This window comes from Astyanax mexicanus, unplaced genomic scaffold (assembly GCF_023375975.1).
Source record: "Astyanax mexicanus isolate ESR-SI-001 unplaced genomic scaffold, AstMex3_surface scaffold_36, whole genome shotgun sequence".
In the NCBI taxonomy this organism is placed as follows: domain Eukaryota; kingdom Metazoa; phylum Chordata; class Actinopteri; order Characiformes; family Acestrorhamphidae; genus Astyanax; species Astyanax mexicanus.
The window spans coordinates 2,895,694-2,915,405 of record NW_026040046.1 but is presented as its reverse complement, the minus strand read 5'-3'; the positions used below and the strand labels follow the sequence as shown (position 1 = coordinate 2,915,405).

Sequence of the window (19,712 nt, the reverse complement as noted above, 5' to 3'; positions counted from 1 at the left end):
ATATAGATGAGCTGCAGTGCTGGTGACTGCTGGGTGATGGTTATATAGATGAGCTGCAGTGCTGGTGACTGCTGGGTGATGGTTATATAGATGAGCTGCAGTGCTGGTGACTGCTGGGTGATGGTTATATAGATGAGCTGCAGTGCTGGTGACTGCTGGGTGATGGTTATATAGATGAGCTGCAGTGCTGGTGACTGCTGGGTGATGGTTATATAGATGAGCTGCAGTGCTGGTGACTGCTGGGTGATGGTTATATATAGATGAGCTGCAGTGCTGGTGACTGCTGGGTGATGGTTATATAGATGAGCTGCAGTGCTGGTGACTGCTGGGTGATGGTTATATAGATGAGCTGCAGTGCTGGTGACTGCTGGGTGATGGTTATATATAGATGAGCTGCAGTGCTGGTGACTGCTGGGTGATGGTTATATAGATGAGCTGCAGTGCTGGTGACTGCTGGGTGATGGTTATATAGATGAGCTGCAGTGCTGGTGACTGCTGGGTGATGGTTATATAGATGAGCTGCAGTGCTGGTGACTGCTGGGTGATGGTTATATAGATGAGCTGCAGTGCTGGTGACTGCTGTGCGGCTACACTCTATCATCCTTCTTAAGTATTGGACCGTGAGTCTTTTTATGCGTATTTATATATATATGCTGTACTATACCTACACCTACATACCTGAAAATACTTTCAGGATAGGTTTGTGGGACATCATGTAATGCATGACATAGTGCTTTAAAACAGAAGTCACTGGATGGACTGGATTTCTCGACAGATTTGTGTTCATGGAGGCAGCTTACTTTGCATTACTATGTATAATATACATACATTTACACATCATACGTTTATGGAGACCACTATATAAACATAAATATACACTACCTCTCAAAAGTGTAGGATCACTTGCAACTTTCCCTCTTTTTGAAAGAAAAACACATTTTCATGCAATTTTCATGCAGTAGTTGGTTGTTTACAGGCTCAACATGGCCAGAAAGAAACAACTTTCTTCAGAGACCTGTCAGTCCATTGTTGTGTTAAGGAAGGAAGGCTACTCAATGCAAGATTTTTTCAATAAACTGAAACAAGGACAAAAAAATAAGTGGGAGGCCCCGATGCACAACTGTGCAATAAGATAAATATCTTGGAGTGTGCAGTTTGAGAGAATGACGCCTCACAGGCTTTCAACTGACAGCTGCACTAAACTGAACCCATCAAACACCAGTGTTAGCAACAACGGTGAAGAGGCAACTTCAGGATGCTGGACTTGCTAAGAAAAAGCCATACCTCACACTGGCCAATAAAAAGAAAAGACTGCGATGGGCCAAAGTAAAAAGACATTGAAGAAGGTGTTGTGGACAGATTAGTTTGAGTTCGAGTTTGAGGTCTTTGGATTAAACAGAAGAACGGTTGTGAGGTGCAGGACCAGTGAAAAGATGCATGACCAATTCTTAATGCCATCTGTTAAGCATGGTGGAGGCAGTGTGATGGGAGGTGGTAAAATAGGAGATTTATTCAGAGTGCAAGGGATCTTAAAGAAAGAGGGCTACCACAAGATTTTGCAATGCAATACCCTGTAGACAGCTCTTGATTGGGGCCAATTTCATCTTACAACAGAATAATGACCCCAAACACACCTTTTGTGTCTGCAATATTAAAAAAAAAAAAAAAGAAGTCAGCCAGAGTTCTAACTGTAATGGGGTGGTCAGCACAGTCTCCATATCTAACCCTGTTTAGCTGTTGTGGAGCAGCTTGACCGTATGGTACAGAAGAAGACTGCATCAAGCCAGTCCATGAGATGAAGCTACAGGAAGCATGGAGTTAAATCACATCAGATTACCTCGAAAAGTTCACAGCTACAATGCCTAGAGTCTGCCAGGCTGTAATTGCTGCAAATGGTGGCTTCTTTGATAAAGGCATAATTTAAAGTACACAGTCATCATTTTCATTCAAATGAATATTTCTTACTCTGGCAATGTCTGCCTGTCCTGTTTATTTGCTTTATTTTATTTATCTTGAGTGTGCTTCCATATGTCAGCCTGTATAGTGTCATGGAACCTGTGGGAAGTGTGAGAGGTCTTCAGTGGCACACTGTGCTGTCCACTTCTGTGGTGTGTGCTCTATATGTTAATTTTCTCTACATTTGGATATTTTTGGAGAAGTTAATTCAGTTAAAGGATATCTCCTTGTTCAAATACAAAAGGGCCAGACATTTTCCCTCTTGAAGCATTTTCCGCTGTGAATGCTGCATCCTCTTACTATCATGGGACATGACAAAATCATGCGACACGATGTTCCATGATGTCCTATGATGTGTGGCATGAAATTGCTGATCAGCAACCTTGTCAAAAATGTCCAAAACTGCAGCTTATGAAGCTGATTACGTTTAGGCGAGTCCTGATCTAATCTGCTGCATGTTTACAGCCATTAGCTGTGTTCTATAATGAGTGTCTGTGTGGTTGTGCCGTCGTGCTGTGGCAAGTCCTCGAGAGACACAAACGCAATCCTGGACATTTCACCACACCCTGTTTCACTTCCCTTATTATGATTGGCAGTTGTTCAGAAGTGCTGATAACTTTGTTTTGGCCGTAGAATCGGGCTCTGCTTCCGGCCCTGTTCCCACAACAGCCCATTCGTTGTCTCTCTGAGTGTGAATGCAGGGTTCCAGCAGCCAATCCCAGGCTGGGTTACGTCAAAGAGGACAGATTTGCTTTAGTGTTTAGCAGCACCACACCCTCGGGTCTGCTGTGGAGCTCCAGACCTCTGAGAGCAACAGGCTGAGGTACAAAGAGGGGACTGTGCTCTCAGCCAATCAACACAGAGAACTCCTCAGTCCGGAAATGATGCTCAGTATGTCTGAGAGAAACGCCGCCACCTGGTGGTAGAAATGTCCCACACCACAGACAGTCAGACAGAGAGACAGAGTTTTATCTGATCTGATATCAGAGTATTTGGCCTTTTTCTGATGTAGGTCTGTTCTAGCTTTTCTTCCAGAGGGAGGTTATCTGGCTTCTCCATCGCTCCTTCATGTGACTGTCTCTAATGCACAATTCAGTTGTGTTTAATAACATTTAATGGGTTTTAGGTTTGAGACTTATTGATATCACAAGTCCTAATTTTACTTCTAGGCGTCTGATGCAGCTTGAGTCGTCTGACTGTATGAACTGTATGAATGTGTGTGTGTCTGAAATTCTAGAAAAGAAAGACATTACACCCTCTAGTGGTCAGGGTGAGGCATTACTAGAAAATACTGTTAAATATTGTGTAATAAACAATGTTAAATGATTGACTAATTTGTTAAGTAATTATTAATTGACACTAGTTAAGACAATATTAAACATTACTAAATGTTAATGCTTTAGAATGTAGTAAATAATACTGAATTTAGACATTAGTTAATAATGTGTAATGTTTAATAATGTATTCATTAGTATTAATTAATATTTGTACTGTTAATTAATGGACAGTCATTTTACTATAACTGTTAACTAATAATTATTTAATATTGTTTTCCTGTGTATTCCTCTCAGTCAGAGTGAAGTATTAGTTGCTTATTAAATCTGTGAATTCAAGATAATATTGGATAATGTGTTTTTTGACTGAGGTGTTGTGTGATTGTATTATATAGGAAACCCGGGACCCCTCAGCTGTGCTGTGGCTGGATGAGATTCAGGAGGCCATTCTGAGAGCCAATAAGGACACAGAGGAGGCCCTGCAGTGTAAGAGTGCTTTAAACTCTTTCTCTATCCAGTATCAGAGCTCTATTCAGAGTTTATGAGTTTATGATAGCTTATTTTAGTAACAATAAGTGCATTAACATATATGTTAACATATGTTGTTGGGGAGAGCAGAATTAAATGCAGAGTGAAACATGTTTGGTTATCATATTTTATGAATTTTGGAATCAGGTTGTTGTTTGTTTATTTTTATTTTTTTTTTTAGCTTGTTTGTATTAAATTAGAGTTTAAACATTTTTCTAGTGGCTGCAGTCTATCTCCACTTTCATCCACAACCGAGTAAATAATAACAGATTTTATTTCAGGCTACTTTTGGTTCATTTTTCCTAAAATTTGAACATAGTTAAAGAACTGCCAAACTGACAACAGCGCATGATGTAGTTTGATTGTAACAACAGATTTATTAGTTGGGTATTCCAATATTTATTTATTTATTTATTATTATATATATATATTTTTTTTTACATTTTTGTTAATTTTTAAGCAAATAAACAATGCCTGCTTACATATCTTTTTTTCACATGTTATTGTGTTAGGTATTTAACACTGCACAGTGTTTTTACATAGGAGAGAATATTAATAGCGTGTCCTCTCAGTCTCTCAGGCGATCCAGGCTATAAACGAGGCTGTGGACAGTGGAGAAGCTACCCAGACACTTTCTGCCCTGCGAGCTCCTGGTGCCAACCTGTACGGGGTGACCCCAGAGTGCGCCCAGACCTACCAGCAGGACCTGGCCAAGATCAAAGAGGAGAAACAGGCAGAGGGTAAAAATGATGCTAATGAGAATCACTCTTCATAAATCATCACTCTTCATAAATCATCACTCTTCATAAATCATCACTCTTCATAAATCATCACTCTTCATTCCTCTTCACCACTCTTCATAAATCATCACTCTTCATAAATCATCACTCTTCATAAACCATCACTCTTCATAAACCATCACTCTTCATAAACCATCACTCTTCATAAATCATCACTCTTCATAAACCATCACACTTCATTCCTCTTCACCACTCTTCATAAACCATCACTCTTCATAAACCATCACTCTTCATAAACCATCACTCTTCATAAATCATCACTCTTCATTCCTCTTCACCACTCTTCATAAACCATCACTCTTCATAAACCATCACTCTTCATAAATCATCACTCTTCATTCCTCTTCACCACTCTTCATAAACCATCACTCTTCATAAACCATCACTCTTCATAAATCATCACTCTTCATTCCTCTTCACCACTCTTCATAAACCATCACTCTTCATAAATCATCACTCTTCATAAATCATCACTCTTCATAAACCATCACTCTTCATAAATCATCACTCTTCATAAACCATCACTCTTCATAAACCATCACTCTTCATAAACCATCACTCTTCATAAACCATCACTCTTCATAAATCATCACTCTTCATTCCTCTTCACCACTCTTCATAAACCATCACTCTTCATAAACCATCACTCTTCATAAACCATCACTCTTCATAAACCATCACTCTTCATAAATCATCACTCTTCATAAACCATCACACTTCATTCCTCTTCACCACTCTTCATAAACCATCACTCTTCATAAACCATCACTCTTCATAAATCATCACTCTTCATAAATCATCACTCTTCATAAACCATCACTCTTCATAAACCATCACTCTTCATAAATCATCACTCTTCATTCCTTTTTACCACTCTTCATAAATCATCACTCTTCATTCCTCTTCACCACTCTTCATAAATCATCACTCTTCATAAATCATCACTCTTCATAAACCATCACTCTTCATAAATCATCACTCTTCATTCCTCTTCACCACTCTTCATAAACCATCACTCTTCATAAATCATCACTCTTCATAAACCATCACTCTTCATAAACCATCACACTTCATTCCTCTTCACCACTCTTCATAAACCATCACTCTTCATAAACCATCGCTCTTCATAAATCATCACTCTTCATAAACCATCACTCTTCATAAACCATCACTATTCATAAATCATCCCTCTTCATAAACCATCACTCTTCATAAACCATCACTCTTCATAAATCATCACTCTTCATAAACCATCACTCTTCATAAACCATCACTCTTCATAAATCATCACTCTTCATTCCTCTTCACCACTCTTCATAAACCATCACTCTTCATAAATCATCACTCTTCATAAATCATCACTCTTCATAAACCATCACTCTTCATAAATCATCACTCTTCATAAACCATCACTCTTCATAAACCATCACTCTTCATAAACCATCACTCTTCATAAACCATCACTCTTCATAAATCATCACTCTTCATTCCTCTTCACCACTCTTCATAAACCATCACTCTTCATAAACCATCACTCTTCATAAACCATCACTCTTCATAAACCATCACTCTTCATAAATCATCACTCTTCATAAACCATCACACTTCATTCCTCTTCACCACTCTTCATAAACCATCACTCTTCATAAATCATCACTCTTCATAAATCATCACTCTTCATAAACCATCACTCTTCATAAACCATCACTCTTCATAAATCATCACTCTTCATTCCTTTTTACCACTCTTCATAAATCATCACTCTTCATTCCTCTTCACCACTCTTCATAAATCATCACTCTTCATAAATCATCACTCTTCATAAACCATCACTCTTCATAAATCATCACTCTTCATTCCTCTTCACCACTCTTCATAAACCATCACTCTTCATAAATCATCACTCTTCATAAACCATCACTCTTCATAAACCATCACACTTCATTCCTCTTCACCACTCTTCATAAACCATCACTCTTCATAAACCATCGCTCTTCATAAATCATCACTCTTCATAAACCATCACTCTTCATAAACCATCACTATTCATAAATCATCCCTCTTCATAAACCATCACTCTTCATAAACCATCACTCTTCATAAATCATCACTCTTCATAAACCATCACTCTTCATAAACCATCACTCTTCATAAATCATCACTCTTCATTCCTCTTCACCACTGTTCATAAACCATCACTCTTCATAAACCATCACTCTTCATAAATCATCACTCTTCATTCCTCTTCACCACTCTTCATAAACCATCACTCTTCATAAACCATCACTCTTCATAAATCATCACTCTTCATAAACCATCACTCTTCATAAATCATCACTCTTCATAAACCATCACTCTTCATAAACCATCACTCTTCATAAATCATCACTCTTCATTCCTCTTCACCACTCTTCATAAACCATCACTCTTCATAAACCATCACTCTTCATAAATCATCACTCTTCATTCCTCTTCACCACTCTTCATAAACCATCACTCTTCATTCCTTTTTACCACTCTTCATAAATCATCACTCTTCATTCCTCTTCACCACTCTTCATAAATCATCACTCTTCATTCCTCTTCACCACTCTTCATAAACCATCACTCTTCATGAATCATAACTCTTCATAAATCATCACTCTTCATAAACCATCACTCTTCATAAATCATCACTCTTCATTCCTCTTCACCACTCTTCATAAACCATCACTCTTCATAAACCATCACTCTTCATAAATCATCACTCTTCATAAATCATCACTCTTCATAAATCATCACTCTTCATAAACCATCACTCTTCATAAACCATCACACTTCATTCCTCTTCACCACTCTTCATAAACCATCACTCTTCATTCCTCTTCACCACTCTTCATAAATCATCACTCTTCATTCCTCTTCACCACTCTTCATAAACCATCACTCTTCATGAATCATAACTCTTCATAAATCATCACTCTTCATAAACCATCACTCTTCATAAATCATCACTCTTCATTCCTCTTCACCACTCTTCATAAACCATCACTCTTCATAAACCATCACTCTTCATAAATCATCACTCTTCATAAATCATCACTCTTCATAAATCATCACTCTTCATAAACCATCACTCTTCATAAACCATCACACTTCATTCCTCTTCACCACTCTTCATAAACCATCACTCTTCATAAACCATCACTCTTCATAAATCATCACTCTTCATTCCTCTTCACCACTCTTCATAAACCATCACTCTTCATAAACCATCACTCTTCATAAATCATCACTCTTCATTCCTCTTCACCACTCTTCATAAACCATCACTCTTCATAAATCATCACTCTTCATAAATCATCACTCTTCATAAACCATCACTCTTCATAAATCATCACTCTTCATAAACCATCACTCTTCATAAACCATCACTCTTCATAAACCATCACTCTTCATAAACCATCACTCTTCATAAATCATCACTCTTCATTCCTCTTCACCACTCTTCATAAACCATCACTCTTCATAAACCATCACTCTTCATAAACCATCACTCTTCATAAACCATCACTCTTCATAAATCATCACTCTTCATAAACCATCACACTTCATTCCTCTTCACCACTCTTCATAAACCATCACTCTTCATAAACCATCACTCTTCATAAATCATCACTCTTCATAAATCATCACTCTTCATAAACCATCACTCTTCATAAACCATCACTCTTCATAAATCATCACTCTTCATTCCTTTTTACCACTCTTCATAAATCATCACTCTTCATTCCTCTTCACCACTCTTCATAAATCATCACTCTTCATAAATCATCACTCTTCATAAACCATCACTCTTCATAAATCATCACTCTTCATTCCTCTTCACCACTCTTCATAAACCATCACTCTTCATAAATCATCACTCTTCATAAACCATCACTCTTCATAAACCATCACACTTCATTCCTCTTCACCACTCTTCATAAACCATCACTCTTCATAAACCATCGCTCTTCATAAATCATCACTCTTCATAAACCATCACTCTTCATAAACCATCACTATTCATAAATCATCCCTCTTCATAAACCATCACTCTTCATAAACCATCACTCTTCATAAATCATCACTCTTCATAAACCATCACTCTTCATAAACCATCACTCTTCATAAATCATCACTCTTCATTCCTCTTCACCACTGTTCATAAACCATCACTCTTCATAAACCATCACTCTTCATAAATCATCACTCTTCATTCCTCTTCACCACTCTTCATAAACCATCACTCTTCATAAACCATCACTCTTCATAAATCATCACTCTTCATAAACCATCACTCTTCATAAATCATCACTCTTCATAAACCATCACTCTTCATAAACCATCACTCTTCATAAATCATCACTCTTCATTCCTCTTCACCACTCTTCATAAACCATCACTCTTCATAAACCATCACTCTTCATAAATCATCACTCTTCATTCCTCTTCACCACTCTTCATAAACCATCACTCTTCATTCCTTTTTACCACTCTTCATAAATCATCACTCTTCATTCCTCTTCACCACTCTTCATAAATCATCACTCTTCATTCCTCTTCACCACTCTTCATAAACCATCACTCTTCATGAATCATAACTCTTCATAAATCATCACTCTTCATAAACCATCACTCTTCATAAATCATCACTCTTCATTCCTCTTCACCACTCTTCATAAACCATCACTCTTCATAAACCATCACTCTTCATAAATCATCACTCTTCATAAATCATCACTCTTCATAAATCATCACTCTTCATAAACCATCACTCTTCATAAACCATCACACTTCATTCCTCTTCACCACTCTTCATAAACCATCACTCTTCATTCCTCTTCACCACTCTTCATAAATCATCACTCTTCATTCCTCTTCACCACTCTTCATAAACCATCACTCTTCATGAATCATAACTCTTCATAAATCATCACTCTTCATAAACCATCACTCTTCATAAATCATCACTCTTCATTCCTCTTCACCACTCTTCATAAACCATCACTCTTCATAAACCATCACTCTTCATAAATCATCACTCTTCATAAATCATCACTCTTCATAAATCATCACTCTTCATAAACCATCACTCTTCATAAACCATCACACTTCATTCCTCTTCACCACTCTTCATAAACCATCACTCTTCATAAACCATCACTCTTCATAAATCATCACTCTTCATAAATCATCACTCTTCATAAATCATCACTCTTCATAAACCATCACTCTTCATAAATCATCACTCTTCATAAATCATCACACTTCATTCCTCTTCACCACTCTTCATAAACCATCACTCTTCATAAACCATCACTCTTCATAAATAATCACTCTTCATAAATAATCACTCTTCATAAATAATCACTCTTCATAAATCATCACTCTTCGTAAATCATCACTCTTCGTAAATCATCACTCTTCGTAAATCATCACTCTTCAGCACTCTTCATAAATCATCACACTTCATTCCTCTTCATCACTCTCCATAAACCATCACTCTCCATAAACCATCACTCTTCATTCTTTTTTACCACTCTTCATAAATCATCACTCTTCATTCCTCTTCACCACTCTTCATAAATCATCACTCTTCATTCCTCTTCACCACTCTTCATAAATCATCACTCTTCATTCCTTTTTACCACTCTTCATAAATCATCACTCTTCATTCCTCTTCACCACTCTTCATAAATCATCACTCTTCATTCCTCTTCACCCCTCTTAAATCATCACTCTTCATTCCTCTTCACCACTCTTCATAAATCATCACTCTTCATAAACCATCACTCTTCATAAACCATCACTCTTCATAAACCATCACACTTCATTCCTCTTCACCACTCTTCATAAACCATCACTCTTCATAAATCATCACTCTTCATTCCTCTTCACCACTCTTCATAAACCATCACTCTTCATAAACCATCACTCTTCATAAATCATCACTCTTCATAAACCATCACTCTTCATAAACCATCACTCTTCATAAACCATCACACTTCATTCCTCTTCACCACTCTTCATAAACCATCACTCTTCATAAACCATCAGTCTTCATAAACCATCACTCTTCATAAACCATCACACTTCATTCCTCTTCACCACTCTTCATAAACCATCACTCTTCATAAACCATCACTCTTCATAAACCATCACTCTTCATAAACCATCACACTTCATTCCTCTTCACCACTCTTCATAAACCATCACTCTTCATAAACCATCACTCTTCATAAACCATCACTCTTCATAAATCATCACTCTTCATAAATCATCACTCTTCATAAATAATCACACTTCATTCCTCTTCACCACTCTTCATAAATCATCACTCTTCATAAATCATCACTCTTCATAAATCATCACTCTTCAGCACTCTTCATAAATCATCACTCTTCGTAAATCATCACTCTTCAGCACTCTTCATAAATCATCACACTTCATTCCTCTTCACCACTCTCCATAAACCATCACTCTCCATAAACCATCACTCTTCATTCCTTTTTACCACTCTTCATAAATCATCACTCTTCATTCCTCTTCACCACTCTTCATAAATCATCACTCTTCATTCCTCTTCACCACTCTTCATAAATCATCACTCTTCATTCCTTTTTACCACTCTTCATAAATCATCACTCTTCATTCCTCTTCACCACTCTTCATAAATCATCACTCTTCATTCCTCTTCACCCCTCTTAAATCATCACTCTTCATTCCTCTTCACCACTCTTCATAAATCATCACTCTTCATTCCTCTTCACCACTCTTCGTAAATCATCACTCTTCATTCCTCTTCACCACTCTTCTTAAATCATCACTCTTCATTCCTCTTCACCACTCTTCATAAATCATAAATCTCTCCTCATTCCTTTGTTGTAACAGTGTGTGAGTGTTGATCACTGTGTATCAGTGTGTGTGAGTGTTGATCACTGTGTGTCAGTGTGTGTGAGTGTTGATCACTGTGTATCAGTGTGTGTGAGTGTTGATCACTGTGTATCAGTGTGTGTGAGTGTTGATCACTGTGTATCAGAGTGTGTGTGTTGATCACTGTGTATCAGTGTGTGAGTGTTGATCACTGTGTATCAGTGTGTGAGTGTTGATCACTGTGTGTCAGTGTGTGTGAGTGTTGATCACTGTGTATCAGTGTGTGTGAGTGTTGATCACTGTGTGTCAGTGTGTGTGAGTGTTGATCACTGTGTGTCAGTGTGTGTGAGTGTTGATCACTGTGTGTCAGTGTGTGTGAGTGTTGATCACTGTGTGTCAGTGTGTGTGAGTGTTGATCACTGTGTATCAGTGTGTGTGAGTGTTGATCACTGTGTGTCAGTGTGTGTGAGTGTTGATCACTGTGTATCAGTGTGTGTGAGTGTTGATCACTGTGTATCAGTGTGTGTGAGTGTTGATCACTGTGTGTCAGTGTGTGTGAGTGTTGATCACTGTGTATCAGTGTGTGTGAGTGTTGATCACTGTGTATCAGTGTGTGTGTTGATCACTGTGTGTCAGTGTGTGTGAGTGTTGATCACTGTGTATCAGTGTGTGTGAGTGTTGATCACTGTGTATCAGTGTGTGTGAGTGTTGATCACTGTGTGTCAGTGTGTGTGAGTGTTGATCACTGTGTATCAGTGTGTGTGAGTGTTGATCACTGTGTATCAGTGTGTGTGTTGATCACTGTGTGTCAGTGTGTGTGAGTGTTGATCACTGTGTATCAGTGTGTGTGAGTGTTGATCACTGTGTATCAGTGTGTGTGAGTGTTGATCACTGTGTATCAGTGTGTGTGAGTGTTGATCACTGTGTATCAGTGTGTGTGTGTTGATCACTGTGTATCAGTGTGTGAGTGTTGATCACTGTGTGTCAGTGTGTGTGTGTTGATCACTGTGTATCAGTGTGTGTGAGTGTTGATCACTGTGTATCAGTGTGTGTGAGTGTTGATCACTGTGTATCAGTGTGTGTGAGTGTTGATCACTGTGTATCAGTGTGTGTGAGTGTTGATCACTGTGTATCAGTGTGTGTGAGTGTTGATCACTGTGTGTCAGTGTGTGTGAGTGTTGATCACTGTGTATCAGTGTGTGTGAGTGTTGATCACTGTGTATCAGTGTGTGAGTGTTGATCACTGTGTATCAGTGTGTGTGAGTGTTGATCACTGTGTGTCAGTGTGTGTGAGTGTTGATCACTGTGTGTCAGTGTGTGTGAGTGTTGATCACTGTGTGTCAGTGTGTGTGAGTGTTGATCACTGTGTATCAGTGTGTGTGAGTGTTGATCACTGTGTGTCAGTGTGTGTGAGTGTTGATCACTGTGTGTCAGTGTGTGTGAGTGTTGATCACTGTGTATCAGTGTGTGTGAGTGTTGATCACTGTGTATCAGTGTGTGTGAGTGTTGATCACTGTGTATCAGTGTGTGTGAGTGTTGATCACTGTGTATCAGTGTGTGTGAGTGTTGATCACTGTGTATCAGTGTGTGTGAGTGTTGATCACTGTGTATCAGTGTGTGTGAGTGTTGATCACTGTGTATCAGTGTGTGTGAGTGTTGATCACTGTGTATCAGTGTGTGTGAGTGTTGATCACTGTGTATCAGTGTGTGTGAGTGTTGATCACTGTGTATCAGTGTGTGTGAGTGTTGATCACTGTGTATCAGTGTGTGTGAGTGTTGATCACTGTGTATCAGTGTGTGTGAGTGTTGATCACTGTGTATCAGTGTGTGAGTGTTGATCACTGTGTATCAGTGTGTGAGAGTGTTGATCACTGTGTATCAGTGTGTGTGAGTGTTGATCACTGTGTGTCAGTGTGTGTGAGTGTTGATCACTGTGTATCAGTGTGTGTGAGTGTTGATCACTGTGTATCAGTGTGTGTGAGTGTTGATCACTGTGTATCAGTGTGTGTGAGTGTTGATCACTGTGTATCAGTATGTGTGAGTGTTGATCACTGTGTATCAGTGTGTGTGAGTGTTGATCACTGTGTATCAGTGTGTGTGAGTGTTGATCACTGTGTATCAGTGTGTGTGTGTTGATCACTGTGTATCAGTGTGTGTGAGTGTTGATCACTGTGTATCAGTATGTGTGAGTGTTGATCACTGTGTATCAGTGTGTGTGAGTGTTGATCACTGTGTATCAGTGTGTGTGTTGATCACTGTGTGTCAGTGTGTGTGTGTGTTGATCACTGTGTGTCAGTGTGTGTGAGTGTTGATCACTGTGTATCAGTGTGTGTGAGTGTTGATCACTGTGTATCAGTGTGTGTGAGTGTTGATCACTGTGTATCAGTGTGTGTGAGTGTTGATCACTGTGTATCAGTGTGTGTGAGTGTTGATCACTGTGTGTCAGTGTGTGTGAGTGTTGATCACTGTGTATCAGTGTGTGTGAGTGTTGATCACTGTGTATCAGTGTGTGTGAGTGTTGATCACTGTGTATCAGTGTGTGTGAGTGTTGATCACTGTGTATCAGTGTGTGAGTGTTGATCACTGTGTATCAGTGTGTGTGAGTGTTGATCACTGTGTATCAGTGTGTGAGTGTTGATCACTGTGTATCAGTGTGTGTGAGTGTTGATCACTGTGTGTCAGTGTGTGTGAGTGTTGATCACTGTGTATCAGTGTGTGTGAGTGTTGATCACTGTGTATCAGTGTGTGTGAGTGTTGATCACTGTGTATCAGTGTGTGAGTGTTGATCACTGTGTGTCAGTGTGTGTGAGTGTTGATCACTGTGTGTCAGTGTGTGTGAGTGTTGATCACTGTGTATCAGTGTGTGTGTGTTGATCACTGTGTATCAGTGTGTGAGTGTTGATCACTGTGTGTCAGTGTGTGTGAGTGTTGATCACTGTGTATCAGTGTGTGTGAGTGTTGATCACTGTGTATCAGTGTGTGTGAGTGTTGATCACTGTGTATCAGTGTGTGAGTGTTGATCACTGTGTGTCAGTGTGTGTGAGTGTTGATCACTGTGTGTCAGTGTGTGTGAGTGTTGATCACTGTGTATCAGTGTGTGAGTGTTGATCACTGTGTGTCAGTGTGTGTGAGTGTTGATCACTGTGTATCAGTGTGTGTGAGTGTTGATCACTGTGTATCAGTGTGTGAGTGTTGATCACTGTGTGTCAGTGTGTGTGAGTGTTGATCACTGTGTATCAGTGTGTGTGTGTTGATCACTGTGTATCAGTGTGTGAGTGTTGATCACTGTGTATCAGTGTGTGTGAGTGTTGATCACTGTGTATCAGTGTGTGAGTGGTAGTGAATTAGAATAGAGCTGAAAGGTGTGTCTGTTGGTCTGCAGGTGATAATGGCAGCGAGTGGATGAAGCACTGGGTGAAGGGCGGCCATAACTATTACTACAACCTGAAGACCAGTGAAGGAACCTGGGACCAGCCTGCAGACTTTGTGCAGAACAACAAACAGCTGAACAAGGATGAAATCCAGGTCTGACTGTTATCTAACCTTTTTCCTTCAGTAGAAAATATAAAATGATTTTATTCCAAGTGATTTTGGAGCATTTCTATTTGAGGTGAATATGATTGGGAGTTCTCACAATGCTCAACCTAGAGATCTGTGCAAGCGCAGTAGACATAACAAGCTGAAAAATCACTTTTTTGGCATTTTGGTGGTTGAATGCTACAAACTGATCATAAGGATTTTATGAATGATCTAAATGATGTTGTTAAAATGGTAAATAGGTTATTACTGGACAAATGCTCCAACTCTGTTAGCTTCACCTGACATTTCTGCTTCTGTTAGTCTGTTGTGTCAGGAGTGACTGCAGCCTACAACCGCGAGCAGCTATGGCTGGCCAATGAGAGCCTCATTGCTAAGCTGCAGGCACGTTGCCGTGGTTTCCTGGTGAGGAGAAGTTTAAAAGAGCGTCTCAGATTCTTGGAAACACAGGATCCAGCCATCAAATGCATTCAGGTGAGTTGTGGTTTTATTTTGTTGAATTCCTGAATCTTCATAAAGCATCGTAGGCTTTATCCGGATAACGGATCTGTACAGAAAGGTGAAACATAGAGCCAGAGCTCCTCTCCCTAATGTTTGTGTGTGTGTGATTTATGGTGAGAGGTTTTTATATGTGTATGATCTACAGGCCCACTGGAGGGGTTACAAAGAGAAGAAGGCCTTTAATGAGAGGAAACAGTTCCTGAAGGATCACACTGAAGATGCTGTGAAGGTATGTAGTTTGAACTTGTGAATGAATGAGATGAAAGTCGTGGATGAGGATGATTCAGTAAAGTAATACTAGTGCTGATATTCTACAGTGAACTAAGCTTATTTTTTAATATTACATTCATCATTTCTGCAGATCCAGTCAATGGTTCGAATGCATCAGGCTCGCAAAAAGTACAGAGACCGGCTGAAGTATTTCAAGGACCATGTGAGTGACTCTCTCCTCTGCATTCGCTTTAAAACCTTTCAGTTTTTCTTTCAGTTCCTGCGCTGACGTGAGCGGCAGCCTTCCAGCAGCTCCGTGTATCATTTCACCTTAAGTGAACTTTTTTCACTCTTTACTTTGTTTGTTCGTCTCTTACTACGCTATAGTTTGTGTTTTCATAAATCCCATGGATATGGATTGCCAGAATCTGCATAAACTTTGTCTATTCGAGGAAAGAACGTCTCGCGAGATGCACCCCATTCTGGCAGAGCTGAGACGCCTCTTCAGGGGCCGCAAAGCTGGTGCTAAGCTAAAAGCTAAACAACGGGAGAACCGCTGGCGATACAAGCGTTGTATTCCTTCATTGGTGATGGGAAACGTGAACTCGCTGTTCAACAAGACGGACAAGCTTGCAGCATTAGTGAGGAACCAGAGGACCTACCGGGAGTGCGGTCTCTTCTGCTTTACAGAGACTTGGCTAACCGCTAACATTCCCGACGCTAATGGAGGAGCGGCAAAGCTAAGGGCGGTGTGCTCGCTATCCATATAACCAACAGATGGTGTAATCCTGGGCATGTGACTGTTAAAAATACTATCTGCTGCCGGGATGTTGAACTGCTCACGGTGAGTTTAACACCATATTACATCCGGTGCTTTTAATACCATCCAGCCCCCACTTCTCAGAGACAAGTTGGTGAAGATGAATGTGGATCCTCACCTGGTCTCCTGGATCACAAACTATCTCACCTGCAGACTACAGTACGTGAGGCTGACTGACGGTACATCTGAGACTGTGGTCAGTAGCACTGGAGCACCACAGGGGACTGTGCTCTCCCCCTTCCTCTTCACTCTTTACACATCTACAAGATGTGCCATCGGCAGAAATTCTCGGATGACACTGCCATCGTTGGGTGTGTGAAGGGTGGTCAGGTGGAGGAGTACAGGAGACAGGTGGATGACTTTGTTGCTTAGTGCCGACTGAACCAACTGCATTTGAACATATCCAAGACCAAGGAGAGGGTGGTGGACTTCCGTAGGTCTGGACTACCCTTGCAGCTGGTCTCCATCGATGGGGTTGATGTGGAGACAGTAAAGACCTACAAGTACCTTGGTCTGCAGCTGCAATGTCTGTTCTTTATGCATGGAAATCATTACATGGTTATAATAATTTTCTAGACTATTTGTGCAGACCTCTGCCTGTGTTTTCGCTGCTGCTTTTTCTTCCACAGACTAGTCGACTGCTCCCCCACGGTGGCGACTAGTGGAAGTGCTGCTCGACTAGTTGACTAGTTTATTCAACCCCTAAATCTAATGGACAAAATGAAATAACATTTTGTCCTGCTCTCTTTTGATTCTCAGATCGACGATGTGGTGAAAATTCAAGCTTTCATCAGAGCCAACAAAGCAAGGGATGACTACAAGACACTCAGTAAGCACCATACATTCTCTAACCCAGTGTTTTCTAACCCTGATCCTGGAGGAACCGGTCCTGACCAGAACTGGACATTTTAGTGCTTTCCAGCTCCCAACACACCTGATCCAACTAATCAGCCTAGTAACAAGCCCTTTCAGTGACACAGTGAAGCAGGGAAACACTAAAACTAGGGTTATCCAGGGTGCAGTCTTCTTATTGTTGTTGATTCTGAATGTGAGTACTGTTTAAAAGTTTGGAATCATCTTCCATATAAATATTCACCAATCAGCCATTTTATTAGAATTGTTGTATTCTTTTCTTGGTGCTTACTTCTGTCTTCTTAACCACACATTTAGATTTCTCTAAATGGGTCAGTGAAGCAGTGAAGAGAACACTAGATCTTCTTGACGTCTGCTGACGTCTGCTGTTCAACAACGTACCAGTTCTTGTAGTGTTGGATTGCAGAAGAAAGGAGTCTCAGAGATCGTTATTGCAGGAAGATTGTAGCTTTATTCGGATAGTTGTTTAAAGCATGGACACTGAGACAAGCATGGTCCAGCCTTAGTACAGCCTTACGGCTGTCCAGCAGCTCTCCCAGCCAGCTCACCTCCAACACCAACGCCGTCTCTCTCTCTAACTCATTCACACACATTGGCTAAATAGTGTTTAGACATGGGGGAGGTGTACCAGAAACAAAGGACCTTCAACCATCAGTCCCAAAAACAGATGTCTTGCTCTGTTAAGGAGTTTTGACCTTTGCCCCATGCTCCTAACCATAGGTTATTATTACCCAGCTTGACACCTGGCACCGCTATGTCTGGTCTAAAGATTGCTTACAGGGTAAACTGACATGCTTACACTGGTAAACTAACACAAGAACTAATTAACAATGATTAAAAAATTATATTCATTACATCAATCCCCCCTTAATTTTTAAATTAATTGTAATTGTAATTAATGTGATTGCTAAAATTAACTTCCTGCTAATTTATATATATATATATATAATAGAAAGAAAAGAAAAGAAAATAATAAAAACAAATTATAATAAGAGATAGAAATAAGAAATAAGATATAATAAGAAAAGAAAGAAAAGAATAGAAAAAGGAAAAATGCATTTTACTCTTAAAGACACTATTGCCCTTAACTGTAAATTTGATATTACTTTAGAATTTGTGTAACCAACTGATGATTATTGGAATGTAATTCTGACATAAATTCCTCTTAATAATAATAAGACCAATGTGATTAACTTAACTTTTTAGTGAATTCCTCAACTTTGTATGTTTCCCTCAACTGTGAATCCCTCAACTATTGTTTCATACATTACGTTTTTTCACTAAATTCTCTTCTTGAAAATGAAAGAATTGATCTTATCACTTCACTAATGAAAGCTTGTTGAGTAGAGGCATAGTCAGAATCCTACTTTTAAAAACACCCCCCTTGAGAAGTTACAAAGACTAACCTCAGTATTAAACTAGATCAAAGTCTTTTCTCAAAACACTGAGTTACAAAAAGGGTTTTTTATAAGTAAATCATGGTCATGAACTATAATGAATTATTGCTTCCTCATATAGATATGAGCTGTAATTGTAGTACAATTAAACCTTACTTTTGTTTTACGTGAATCTGAACCATATCTAAGATAAATTTGTAAATTTAACTTAAAGACCTTAATTTGAAAGTTTAATTCCAGATTTATAACCGGTTGTTATAACTTTTGTCTCCTGGAAGTAAAACATGGAATACACAGTGACATTAATTAATCAATTGGTCCTCAAATTACTTAATGTAATTTGTTTGATAACTAAATGTCCTGTTATATTTTTAAAACCTAGTGTCTAGACACATATTTCATTAAATTGCTCTTCAAAATAATAATATGTATCATTGTACACATATTATCTATTAAAATGAAGATTTATGCTTTTAAGTTTAAAAGCTATCCATTATATAATTTAAAACAGCTTCCTAACTCGAATGTAGGAAATTCTGTTATATTAGTTAGCATGAACATTATGTCCTGTTCATGTTAAATTTCATTCATTCTAAAAATGCTACATGTTATGCTAATGTTTCATTCTTTTTAACATTCGCCATGTAGGATTAACTTGTTGTTAACACTCCCGGTTAACAGAAACATTTCTTAATCGAGTACATTATTCATGCTGTTAAGCACACTTAATAATACTCTAAACATTTTCAAAAACATCAATGTTCTTTACAGTCTTAAATGTTCTTCAGCATTATCTTCTTTGATGTTCTTGGATCTTCTTTAAAACGATGGTCTTGTGAGATCTTCTTTGATGATCATGTTCAGCAATTCACTGCCCTTAATTCAGCCATCACTGTCTTTATTGAGACCCGGATCACAA

At 38.9% G+C, this 19,712-nt stretch overlaps 1 protein-coding gene across 1 annotated transcript in view; it reads left to right on the top strand.

The window, feature by feature from the left end:
* The window catches only part of iqgap1 (IQ motif containing GTPase activating protein 1), a gene marked incomplete at its 5' end in the record, with an annotated part of 82,803 nt that overhangs the window by 19,442 nt on the left and 43,649 nt on the right, over positions 1–19,712 (top strand). Inside the window, 7 exon segments of the mRNA XM_049473262.1 lie at positions 3,626–3,716; positions 4,331–4,498; positions 14,838–14,980; positions 15,296–15,466; positions 15,639–15,722; positions 15,855–15,926; positions 17,283–17,352. Coding sequence (XP_049329219.1) covers positions 3,626–3,716; positions 4,331–4,498; positions 14,838–14,980; positions 15,296–15,466; positions 15,639–15,722; positions 15,855–15,926; positions 17,283–17,352 — 799 coding nt within the window.